Source organism: Elephantulus edwardii, unplaced genomic scaffold, assembly GCF_000299155.1.
Source record: "Elephantulus edwardii isolate Elephantulus edwardi_28Jun2011 unplaced genomic scaffold, EleEdw1.0 scaffold00045, whole genome shotgun sequence".
Taxonomy (NCBI): Eukaryota; Metazoa; Chordata; class Mammalia; order Macroscelidea; family Macroscelididae; genus Elephantulus; species Elephantulus edwardii.
The window spans coordinates 15,692,883-15,706,181 of record NW_006399795.1 but is presented as its reverse complement, the minus strand read 5'-3'; the positions used below and the strand labels follow the sequence as shown (position 1 = coordinate 15,706,181).

Here is a 13,299-nt window from a genome sequence, read left to right as displayed (position 1 = left end):
ATCAGGCACACCTTAGTCTCCAGAGAGACACCACTGCTCTTGAGTACTTTAGAGAGGTCCCTAACTGCAGACTTTACCATCGCAGTACGTTTTTTGATTTCCTGGCTACTGGTGCCAAGAGTGTTGACCGTGGAGCCGAGCAAACTGAAGCTGTGAACAATCTCAATCTCTTCACCATCCATCCTGATGCACCGATTGGTCCAGTGGTGAGAATTTTTGTCTTCTTGACATTGAGCCTCAGTCCATATTGAAGGCTGCATTCCTTGACCCTCTGCAGTAAGTGCATGAGGTCCTCCTCAGTTTCAGCAAGCAGGGTAACACAAAGGTACGTAGTTCACCCAGCTGTTCTGCGGGAGAAAGATGAGAAGTCTCTTCCGATGTGACTTACTCCCTCTAAAAACCTTCCAGAGAGTTAGCTATGCCACATTTCCAACTCCATGGTAAACAATGCTGCACTCTCCCTGAATCCCTAGGAAAACCATACCCAGTGTTACTGTGTTAGTGTGAAGGTGATTTTGAATTCAATTTGCTAGCACTTTACGTGGGCACTCTGGTGGCTTAGTGGGTGAGGAGCAACCATGCCAATTGAAAGGCATGTGGTTCGATCCCACCAGTTGCACCTCAGGAGTAAGATGGGCAGTGTCTTCCCAGACAGTTTACAGCCTCTGAAAACCCACTGGAGGATCAGCCATTAGTCAGTCCCAACTGAATAACACATAACAAAAGTATTTTACTTTGGATTTTTGCACTCATGTTCATGTTATTACCTGTGACTGATCTGTGGTATCACTTTTGGGTTGTTTTGATTGGATGTTGAACCTTCCCTTACTTCTCTGCTGGGACATGTTAAATTGTGCTGGGACTCTGTTGACGTATGCCTGGGGGGGTTGCTAGGGGCTGGAAGGTGTTGGAGGAGAGCTGACTCCTCCTCCACCTCCTGGTTTTTGGTGGTCACATTTTCTGGAGGGAACTTCTCACTCCCTTCTGTACTGCGACCTATTTGTTGTCACTTCCACACCTTATGCATTTTATACTGACCTCAGTCCTTTCACCAAAGCTTTGCCGTCTTAGAATTCCCCAGGTGGTGCAGATGGCTACGTGCTTGGCTGTTAACTGAAAGGTTGGTGGTTCTAGGGCACCCAGAGGTACCTCAGAAGCCCTGGCTATCTAGTGAAAAAAAAAAAAAGAAAATAAATCAACCTTTGAAAACTGCTAGGAGTCCAGTTCTGACAGACACGGGGTCATTATAAGCAGCTGGTTTGCCATTTGGGGTTCTTAATATTTTTAACAGCTGCAACATTCAATTTTATTTATTAGTAATACTTTACAAGTTTTCACAGCAAATTAGGCACCCACTTAATCTTTATATATACTGTTCCAGCAACATTTTTCCCAGTGTATCCCAAGTGCTGGCCAGTAATGTATCCTGGCGTCTCTTCTCCAGGAAGACGTGGTTCCGGTTCCCTCTTGGGGCAACACGAACTCGTGTTTAGGATCAGCTCTGTCAGTCCCCTTTGTTGGAGGATCATCAGCCCTCGCTGGGCCCATCACATGCCTCCCATCAAGTCAGGGCTCTGATGTTGAGATATGTTCCCGCTCTGGTGCTGGCTTTGGTTTCTCCTCTGGAATGGTGCTGCTCCCACCCTCTGGATCGGCCTCCTCTGCCTTGTCACTCATGGTCTGTGTAGGTGCTTTTATTTCACGCCTCTTTCCCTTTCCTTCTGTCCTTAAGCTGTCACTTCTTCCTGGTCGGGCTTCAGGGCTCCTGTCTGCTTCCTTTTCCTCCATCTACTGGCAACATTCATCCACATTGTCTGATGTTGACTCTTGTTTGACAGGAGCTGCGTAACCCTGGGCAAGTTATTTAACTATCCCTTGTCTCAGTTTCCTCTATCTTGAAACAGGGAAAATTAGGACTTACCTCTGAGGGGCTCTGGTGGCTTAGTGGCAAGGACTTGCACTGACAACCCAAAGGCACAGTGTTTGAATCTACCTGCTGCCCTGCAGGAGGAAGATGGGCAGTGTACTCCATGCAATTTCATGCCTCTGAAAGCCCGTTGGAGGATCAGTTGTTTCCAACTCGGTGGTACACAACAACATAACAACACCGCGTAGTTGTAGAATGAGTCACCACATGGATGTATTTAGAATCGTGCCTGACAAATGCTTTAAAAGCTATTATTTTTGTCATTGTTATTGTTTATACTGATGGGTCAGCAGACTTTTTCTTAGAGGCCAGATAGTAAATATGTTGGATTTTTTTTTTCAGCCATATGGTCTCAGTGGCAACTACTCAAATCCTTGTTGTGGTGTGAAAGCAGCCAGAGACAATATGTAAAGAAATGTGTATGACTGTGTTCCAATAAAACTTTATTTGCAAATAACAGGCAATGGGCCAGGCTTGACTAACCAAGGTTTATTGAGTTCTCGTTTTGCACCATAAGGATTTCCTCTGAGCTAAAGTAGGGGGCTAGGTCTGTTGTATTCTACCTAAGGTGGGATGAGAATCTGTAAATATGACAGAACAGCTGAAGCTAAAGAGAGAGCCTGAGCCCGTTCTTACCTGGGTTTTGGAGGGCTTCCACCTACATGGGGGTTGACCTCCACCTGAGGCGTCTCCCTGCCCGACGCCTGGAGCCCTCACCTTCTTCAGCCGTCTCATTGATCTCCCTGCAGGAGTAGGAACAGAGCTCCGCTGGTTTCCATATTTGCCTGGTTTCCAGCTTTTGAAGTTGGTGATTCTTGTTTATGCTGCTTTCTCTGGCTGTTAATTTTTTTTTTTCTGCTGATGTTACTAGCGACAGCTGAGTCAATTCCAAGTCCTGGGAACCCCATGTGACAGCCAAACTGCCCCCCACCCCAGGCTTTTGTAGTCTGTGATCCTTACAGAGGCGTTTTCTCCCATGGTGTCACCAGGTAGATTTTAACCTCTGACAACGGCCAAGTGCTTGACTATTGCACCACCAGGCTTCCTTTTTTCCTGTTGTTCATTTGTTTTGTTGTTGTTGTATGCTGTCGAGTCGGAATTGACTCATAGGTCACTCCAGTGGGTTTCAGAGACAGTAAATTGCATGGGAGGAGACTGTCCATCCTTGTTCCTCAGAGCAGCTGGTAGATTTGAACCCATGTGCCTTTGGAATTGCAGTGCAGCTTCTTACCCCTAGGCCACCCGAGCTCCTGTAGCTGCTCGTTTAGTTAGGTATCTATTAGGCATTACGTCTTCACCAAAGCCATTCCTGCTTTCCCCCTAGTAGAGGGCGGCCATGTGGATGGGATGGGTGTGGGCACACTGGCCATGGGAAACTGGAGGGCAGCAAGACATGGTCCTCCAGTCTCCAATGTGGCCATGCCCAGCTTTAGCCTGTGATGTCCTGCACAAGCCTCTCGTGGGGTGTGAGTGGCCCTAATTGAGAAACAGAGGCTCAAAATGGACAAACCATGGTGCTTGATCACTGTGTGGAAGGCCCGGCCCCCAGCCTCACCCTCACACCCCTGCCGGTAGCATGATTGAGACTCAGTGGTGTTCCACCTCGGGCACCAGGTGATGGGGCTCAGCAACAGCCCTGGGTCCTGCAGGCTTGTCTTCAGGGCACACCTGCACCGGGCTGTGCTGCCCGTCCAGAAGCCGTACTGAGGTTTTATCTGTAGACAGAACCCAGTCTGCTCAGTGCCCACATCCTTAGGTATCCAGCTGCTTTAGAAGAGAAAAGCAAATCCTCCGTGGTCCTGTGTCTTAATAAATGTTGCTAATTAAATTAATTCCTTGGTCAGCAGTAAATTCAGACTGCAGGCAGAGCCTGCACACCTATTTGATCCATTTCACAACCGAGGCAAAGAAATGGATCACCCAGTGGGCTCTTCAGGACTGAAAAGGGAGGTGACTTCTCCAGGTGTTTTTGGGGTCCTGTTAAATGCTTTCTGGTCCCTGAGGTGTTGTGTCAGTACTGTGTTTCTCCAAAATGAGTATATTTCTGTAGTTTCTCTGGAATATATATCCAGAGTGTTTCTGTATTCTGTAATTATTTGTTTTCTTTGTGGGCATGTACTGTCACCTGTGAATTGGCCAGGGCCAGGAGGTTTCCCAGGGCACTCCACGTGTGTGCAGGGCAGGGACTTTGGAACTGGTGTGTTGCCTCCCAGCATGATGGTCCAAAGGCAACTGAGTGCTTCAGGGTGTAGCGTTCCTGGAAACTGTGAGGAGTAACAGCTCTGTGTTTTAAAGTCTCCCTAAGAGTTTTGTGAACAAACAAATCTATCTTGAAAAAAATTTATCACCTTAAAAGCAAGGATGGAGACATTTGGTCTCACATACTTTATCAGGAGAAGCCATCCCTAGAGAAAGACATCACGTGGTAGGACCAAGGGCCAGAGAAGGAGAGGAAGATCCTCACAAGATGAGTTGACACGGTGACTCTAGCAGTGACCTCAAGCCCAGGAGCAGGGGCAAGGACCAGGCAGTGTTTTGTTCTGTGCATTTAAGGTAGCTATGAGTCAGAAGTGACTACCTAACCCCAAACTAGAGGTTTGAATAATTTTTTTATTAAAAAAAAAAGTTTTTAACTTATATTTAAGTCTTAGGTATCTTCAGGATCAAAGGACTTTTGTAATACTCCCTCCATATCATTATTAACTGAGAACTCATATTGATGTACAGTTGACATTGACTCAGCTGACCCTTCAATGTATTTCTGAGCTGGACATTGCCATCTTTCTCCTAGGGAACCAGTAGTAAATTCAAACCACTAGAGAGGTGCAGCCTTTGGGTTAGCTGTCTATGGATGGTACCACCAGAGAGTAATAGAAAAGCTATTCTTTTATCTTTGTGATTATATACTAGGAATCAGCTTTTTTTTTTCTCTCTGTAAAAATCCAGACAGTAAATATTTTTTTTTTGCTTTACAAGCCATGTGTCTCTGGCCAACTCTGCCGAGGTAACACCAAAGCAACCACAGATAATTTGTGGGAGTGGCTGTGTTCCAGTAAAACTTTATTTATAAAAACAGGAGACTGCCCCTGGGGCAAAGCGAGGGTTATTAGGGAACTTCCAAGCATGACCTTTGACAGTCTGGAAACTGAGTAAGGGGGTAATAAACTACCCTGGCCCTCCAAACAAACAAGTTTCTTTGGCCTCAGGACGGCACACCTGCCCCAGCCTGCTGAGTGGACGTGACTGAATCCACACTTGTCCTTCATGTTTTGTTTCTATTTCTGTATGGTTTTTTTCAGGAGTTGTTTCTAATCTGAATATGTAATCAGGAACTTTGTGAAGGGCATGCAGCAAGTTAACCTACTTTGTGTAAATCCACCTCTCATTTCATCAATGAGGTCAAGCCCCAAAATGTCAAGAAATCCTGTAAGAACTAGAAAAATTCATAGATTTGCTTGATCCTTTTCTGATTTGCTCCCTGCAGCAAGTGTTCCTGAGACAAATAAACCCTTCAGGACAGAAAAGAGCCATTGACCTAAAAATCCACAAGGTTCCCTCAGTGAGATATTTCTAAAAGAATGGAGTTTGAGCTTCATTTTGGGAAATTGAATCTTAAAGGGAAGATTCTAATAAAGGAAACCACGCGGTAGGCTGTTCGGGATGTGACAGGCGCCGTGTGGCTGTCTTGGTGATATCACCCAGCCCTTTGCATCATGGCTATGCCAGTGACGTTCAGGCACCACCTCAAGTCCCAGTTCTCCCTGCGCCCGCTGTCCCCACAGCATCTCCGCTTAGAAGGCCCACTGGGAACTCAGATCCATCCTGGTCAAATGGAGCTCTGGTCCCTTCCTGGCATGGGAAACGTTGCCACATCCTGGGGGCACATCATTCCCTCCTTCCTTGCTACCCTGTCTTGTCTTCCAGTGGTCTTGTCAGCTCTGCCGTCGGCTTGATGCCTGCTGTCCACTTCTTGTGTTCATCACCACCCGTCTAGCTCTCTACCCTGTTCTTGCCCTGGGCACTTTCTCACTCTTCTGCCTGCCCCCTTCCTCCCTCCCATTCAGAATGGCATCAGGGCTGCTGGTCCCGCGACTTGCCTGGTATCCCGCATACTTGCCTGGTTTCTCCCTCATCCCAGTTAATCTGGTGCTGCTGTAATAAATACCAGAGGTGTCTGGCGTTAACAAGCAGTTTATTTTCTCACACTTTGGGGAAATGATGTTGTTAGATGCAGTCGAGTCACCTGCGACTCATAGCGACCTTGTGTACAGCAGCCCTAAACCCTGCTCTATTCCTTGCCAATCTCACTGTCTCTGACACACTGACCCCATTACCCCAGTCACTGAATCAATCCATCCATCTCTTTGAAGGTCTTCCTCTCTTGTGCCGTCCTTTCACCCTCCCAAGCATGACATCCTTCCTTTTTTTTTTTTTTTTTTTAATTTTTTTACTTTTTATTTCCATCCTTCTCCAAGGACTGGTCCCACCTTGCAGTGTGTCCAGAGTATGTCACATGAAGCTTCAGAATCCTTGCCTCCAAGGAGCAGCCTGGTCTCACCCCCTCTAGGACAAACCTGTTTGTTCACCTAGCGGTCCCTCCTGGCCATAGTTATCTTAGTGCCCAAAGTATGTGAGACAGAGCTTCGAAATCCTTGCCTCCAAGGAGAAACTTGGTTTTACCCTCTCCCGGACAGACCTATTTGTTCTACTAGCAGTCCATGTTCAATACTCTTCTTCAGCAGAGGAGCAGTCCTCTTCTCCAGCACCAAAGCTCAAAGGCATCAATTCTCCTTCTATCATCCCTAGTCATTGTCCAGCTTTTCTGATGCATAACAAGTAATTGCAAAGACTATGTATGGCCTGGATCAGGCACACCTTAGTCTCCAGACTGACATCATTGTTCTTCAGTACTTTGGAGGTCTCTGACAGCAGCCTTTCCCAGAGCAATTCATTTCCTGGCTGCTGGTACCAAGAGTGTTGACTGTGGAGCCAAGCAAACTGAAGCTGTTAACAATTTTAATCTCTTCACCATCATGATGCTGCCAATTGGCCCAGTGATGAGAATCTTTGTTTTCTTGATGTTGTATTTCAGTCCATACTGAAGGCTGCAGTCCTTGACCTTCTGCAGCAAGCGCTTCAGGTCCTCCTCAGTTTCAGCAAGCAGGGTCGTGTCATCCGCATAATGCAGGTTGTTGATGAGTCTACCTCCAATCCTGATGCCATACTTCTCCTCATAGAGCCCAGCCTCCCAGATGATCTGTTCCTCATAGAGATTGAAAAGGAGATAGGACACATCCCTGGCATACACCCTTCCCAATTTTGTACCATGCAGTGTTTCCTTGCTCTGTTTTGACGACTGCCTCCTGGTCCAAGTATAGGTTTCACATAATCAAGTGTTCTGGGATTCCCATTCTTCTTAGAGTCAGCCACAGTTTGTTGTGATCCACACGGTCAAACGCCTTTGTATAGTCAATGAAACACAGATAGACATTCCTCTGGTACTCACTGCTTTCAGCCAAGATCCACCTGACATTAGCTATAATATCCCTAGTACTGTCTCCTCTAAACCCAGCCTTTTTATCGAAGTAAAAATACTTAGATATTTTTATCTAATAATGGAGAGATAGAAATTCAAACTGAAGATGCTGGCTCTAAGGGAAAGACGGTGTCACTTCTGTCCTTTTGCTCCTGGGAGACCTCACGTAGCATGGCAGCTGTCCCTCTCCCATCTGTGTTTGCTTGCTTAATTTGCTTGCTTGATTTGCTTTTTCATATTTCAAAGGAAATTGATTTAAGACATACTCTATACTCTGGTGGCATAATCTGTAGAGTTAGCCTGCTAACTCAAAGCTGTGCTTCTCTGGTGATTCAAATCCACCAGCAGCTCATGAGAGAAATACAGACAGTCTCCTTCCATGCGATTTACCACTTCAGAAACCCACTGGCGGGTTAGCTGTGATTCAGTTATGATTCAAGACCAATGACTTGATTTGATGATTTGTGTACTGCCACGTTACCATAACAAAGAGAATCCATTCCTAAATTGAAAATTGCGTGTTGTTATCGTTATCTGCAGTTGAGTTGACTGTGACTCACAGCGACCCTACGTATATTAGCTCTGAACCCTGCCCTATCCTGAGCCAGTCTCGCTGACCCTGACACACCTAATCCCATCACCACAGTGATCAAATCAATCCACCTCATCCAGAGTCTTTCTCTCCTGCACTGTCCCTCCACTCTTCTAACCATGATGTCCTTTTCCAAGGACTGGTCCCTCCTGGCCATAGTATCTTAGTGCCCAAAGTATGTGAGACAGAGCTTCGAAATCCTTGCCTCCAAGGAGAAACTTGGTTTTACCCTCTCCAGGACAGACCTATTTGTTCTACTAGCAGTCCATGTTCAATACTCTTCAGCACCACAGCTCAAAGGCATCAATTCTTCTGTCATTCTTAGTCATTGTCCAGCCCTCTGATGTATAGCAAGTAATTGTGAAGACTAGGAACTGGATCCGGCACACCTTAGTCTCTAGATTGATGTCATTCATTGCTCCTCAGCACTCTGGAGAGGTCCTTGACATAATATTTCCCCAATGCAATTCACCTTTTGATTTTTCTGACTGCTGGTGCCAAGAGTGTTGACTGTAGGGTAGGGCCGAGCAAGCTGAAACTGTTAACAACCTCAGTTCTTCTCCATCCATCATGATGCTGCCATTTGGCCCAGTGGTGAGAACCTTTGTCTTCTTGATGTTACTCTTCAATCCATATTGAAGACTACAGACCTTGACCTTCTGCAGCAAATCTTAGGTTCTCCTCAGTTTCAGCAAGTAGGGTTGTGTCAACCGCATAGCGCAGGTTGTTGAGGAGTCTTCCTCCAATCCTGATGCCACATTCCTCTTTATAAAGTCCAGCCTCTTGACTGATCTGTTCTTCTGGGATTGTTAGAATTTACAGCATATATTTTGTGTGGGACACACGTCAATCCACACATTCCCCAGTGCCTGTGCTTGGCTTCCGTGCCTTATACTGACCGTGATCTGCTTCCAGAGTGTTTCAAGCTCTTCCCTCCCGCACCCCATTCATTCAAGTCTTTGCTGTGCTGTAGGGAGGGCCCGCCTAGTCACCTGTCCACTGCTGAGGCTCTGGCTTTATTTCTTTGTGTCCATGAGGCATGGACTCTACCCCTGTGCATGGCTGCCCCTCAACCCAGAGACGGGCCTCCATTAGAAACTCAGGTGACTGTTTACAGAGGAAATGAAGGCAAGGAGGAACGCAGGCTTGTTCCTCTCACCTGAATCTTGTGTTGAGATACAAATAGGAATGGAGCACTGCAATTCCAGAGGTGTGCAGTTCGAATCCATCAGATGCTCTGCTGGAGGAGTGACAGTTTCCTCCTGTGCCAGTCAGATCCAATTTGACGGTACACACACACACACACACACACACACACACACACACGCAAAATAATAATTTAAAAAAAAAAAAAAGAATGGAGCGGCCCAGAGTAGTATCGTGCCTCCCAACAATGGAGAGTGATCCTTGGACTTCCCACCAAGAAGGCCACTCAGATACTCAGGCTGGTGCCTCAACCTCGCTTCTCAGTCTGAATGGCTTTCCTTACTGAGCCCAGGGCGATCTGCTCATCCTTAGTCACAGAGGACACAAGCGTTACAAAGCATAGGCCAGTGGGAGGAGTTGCACTCTCCGTGGCTTGAAGGTGTTTACTTGGCTGAGCCATGATTGTCACTGTTTGGGACGTAATGATGGAACGTGCTGTTACATAATGAGCCCCAGCATCTCATATGCCCTTGGTTGTAAGAGAAGTAAAGTTGGGCTAGCTGTCACACCCTTACTCTCATCACATTCCTGTATGAGGAGAGTGTCCATTAGACATTGCCTAAAACACCTTCTGTCTTCTAAGAGGCAAAAAGATAAAAAAGAATGGCCAGGGAGGAAGCTCACTTCCACCAAGAAAGCAGAGCTAGGAGTGAAACTCGTCCTTAGGACCCAGGATTCCTGTGGATGAGCCTCTCATGTCCAGAAAATAACTGATGCCAAGACACATGGAAATCCCCAAGGAGAGCCGGCCCAACAGATGCTGGACGGACACAGGGAACTTCCTCCAGAAAAGAGGCAGATAGAGAAAGCCTTTCTGATAGAGAAGGCCATCCCCTAGAGCCAGCACTGTCACTTCAGACTTTGAGGACTCAGGCCATGATCTTTTCAGTCACTTGCTGTGCATGAGAGCTGTACAGTGAATGAAGATGATAGAAGAAGAATTGATGCCTTTGAACTGTGGTGTTGAAGAAGAGTACTGCATATTCCATGGACTGTCAAAAGAACAAATAGATACATCTTGAAGAAGGAGAGTGCTTTTGTTTTTTGTTTTCCTCCCTACCTGTCCCCAGTTCACTTAAAAAAAAATTCATTCATTGTTGCACAATTTCCTCCCTATCCCTCTCCAGATCCACTTTGCAATGTGCCTCTTATTCTGTATTGTTGTCATACAAATAATACCAAATCATAGATTCCTTTTAAATAATTCTTTCCTTCCTCTGTTCCAATGCAGTGTTCATTATCCCCTCTTTTCCTAGTTTCCCACAAACCTCCCATATCAGTTCTATTTTATAACAGTGGTGCTATGCAGTATTTGTCCTTTTGTGACTGATATATTTCACTCCGCATAATGTCCTCCAAGGTCACCCATGTTATGTAATGTTTTATGAGTTCCCTTTTTCAGTGCATAGTATTCCATTGTATGACTCAACCATAGTTTTTTGGTCCATTCATTTGTTGATGGGCACTTGAGTTGCTTCCATCTCTTTGCTATTGTGAATAATGCAGCAATACACATGAGTGTACATATATCTGAGTGGCATCTCTGGCTTCTTTAGGGTATAATTCCCAGTAGTGGAATTGCTGGGTCAAATGGTATTCCTATTTCCAACTTTCTGAAAGAGCACCAGACCACCTGCCACAGTGGTTGCACCATTTTACACTCCCACCAGCAGTGAATAAGGGTTCTAATCTCTCCACAACCTCACCAGTATTTGTTGTTTGCTGCTCTGTGAAACTTTGTTATTGTTACTGGGGTGAGATGATACTCTCATAGTTGTTTCAGAGTACTCTTTGGAGGGAAAGATGATGAAGCTTCATCTTACATACCATTTGGGCATGTTGCTAGGAGAGGCTATTCCTTGGAGAGGGACATCATGCTTGGAAAAGGTAGAGGGTCGGCAAACCAGGTGGATTGCCATAGTGACTGCAGCAGTGGGCTTGAATGTTTCAGAGGTTGTAAGGATGGCACAGGATAGGACAAGGCTCACATCTATTGTTCAGTGGGTTGCTGTGAGTCATACTTGATTCGACAGCCCCTAACAACAACATAAGCACTGAGAAAGTAAATTTGTTAAAGCCACCACTTTGTGGCATTTCTGTTACAGCTGTGTTAGTTAAACCAGGACAGAGGCCAAAAAAGAGATGCCAGCACCAAATCCAATTTTCTTTAACTTAAAAGCTAACTTCTTAGAAGCCTTTTTGCTTTCAAAACAAAACTAAGCCAATTACCTTTGCGTGGACTCACTCCTGACATCCCCTTGTGGGTCAGAGAGGAGAACTGTGTGCCCCGAGGTTTTCAGTGGTTGCTTTTTGGAAAGTAGATATCTCTGAGTGTGTTTCTATTAACAGCCATTTGTACCACCTGGGGCCTCCTTTCAGCATCAGCAGGTTCTTAACGTTAAGTTTCTGTGTCAAGTGCATTCCGACACCTGCCATGGTGTGAGCTCAGCGTCCAGTAATGCCTTCTCTCCTGCTCAGGTTGTTCCTGGTCATCGAGTACGTCAATGGCGGGGACCTCATGTTCCACATGCAGAGGCAGCGGAAGCTTCCAGAGGAGCATGCCAGGTGGGGCACCTTGTGGAGGGGGCAAGTAGGCAGGGTCTGCACTGAGGTCAGTGGTGAGGCCAGTGCAAGGAGATGGAGTTTGAGGGCAAAGTGGTGGGGCACTGTCTCCTTCTTCAGGGTGACACACTGTAAGGTTCAGGGGCCTTAAGAGACAGACCCCTTCTCACCTTTTCTCTTTCAAACAAATTTTATTGAAACCATGTATTTTTTTTTTTTTTGTATTTTCTATAATGGAAGAAGACATTTTGAATTAAATTTTTTTTTTAAAAAATGATGTTTTCTTAGAGTTAACTGCACAACTCCATATAGACTAGACTTCCAATTCTCACCGGTGTGCTCTTCATCTAATAGGATGTCACTGTGGGACAGGTATGTCCCGCAGAGTCTCTGGGGCTGGAATTAGTGAGATGAGGGCAGCTTCTTCTGAGTCATGTAATTATACAGTCGCCCACCAGAGGGCAGCACACACTAAAAGGGGAATAACACCTTCTCAATAAACCCCAGAGGCAGAAAATGTGGATGGATACTATATGATCCAAAAGTCATGAAAGGTTTAAAGTCCATCTCAGGGGACCTGCTGGGTTATCATATAAGGAGGTAGGGGTTCTGTGGTGGCCCCTCTTAGGCCACCCTCTGTATGAGTCCCCTTCCCAGCTGACCATGGCAGAATGACCACTGAAGGGATCCCCTTCTTGCTGATGGATTCCCTGTCCACTCCCAGGTTCTATGCCGCGGAGATCTGCATCGCCCTTAACTTCCTACACGAGAGGGGGATCATCTACAGGGACCTGAAGCTGGACAATGTGCTGCTGGACGCCGATGGGCACATCAAGCTGACCGACTACGGCATGTGCAAGGTGAACGTTCCCCTCCCCCATGCCCACCTCCTGCCCTGCTGGCCTGGCAGGCCTTGTCCTGTAGCCCTGGCCAGCTTATATTAGCTATCCCATGCTGGTGCCCTCTTGGGGCCTTATCACCGCCACCCAGTCACTAACTCTGTCCCCACAGGAAGGCCTGGGCCCCGGCGACACCACAAGCACTTTCTGTGGGACACCGAATTATATTGCCCCCGAAATCCTTCGGGGAGAGGAATACGGTGAGTTCAGAGTTGTTGGGATCAGGGGGTGGGCTTATCTGGCAGCCTATCAGAGGGCAAGAAGGGCTCTGCCCCTGGACACTCTGCTCACCTGTGTGAGCCTGTGTGGCATGGTGTGGTGTAGACCCCAGGGGAGAGAGTGCATGGTGCCTGAGCAGACCCTGTGGAGAGCACAGGTTCAAAAACAAGGGGTCTGTGGATTGGGCCAGCAGCCAGGGAGAAGGGCTTTATTGGCTGTGTTACACCTAAATCTAAAAGTAAGCTTACTTGGACATACAGGCACAAGGTCACACTCACACACACATACACAAACAAGTATATACACATGTTTATATTTGTCCCCTTTTTCACACCCTGGTAAACCTCCCCAGATGCTA

At 46.5% G+C, this 13,299-nt stretch overlaps 1 protein-coding gene across 1 annotated transcript in view; it reads left to right on the top strand.

Moving 5' to 3' along the window:
- Nucleotides 1–13,299, top strand: part of PRKCZ (protein kinase C, zeta) — a 142,210-nt gene that overhangs the window by 121,423 nt on the left and 7,488 nt on the right. The window contains exons 11-13 of the mRNA XM_006885824.1: nucleotides 11,740–11,826; nucleotides 12,548–12,683; nucleotides 12,835–12,922. Coding sequence (XP_006885886.1) covers nucleotides 11,740–11,826; nucleotides 12,548–12,683; nucleotides 12,835–12,922 — 311 coding nt within the window. The remainder of the gene's footprint in view (nucleotides 1–11,739; nucleotides 11,827–12,547; nucleotides 12,684–12,834; nucleotides 12,923–13,299) is intronic.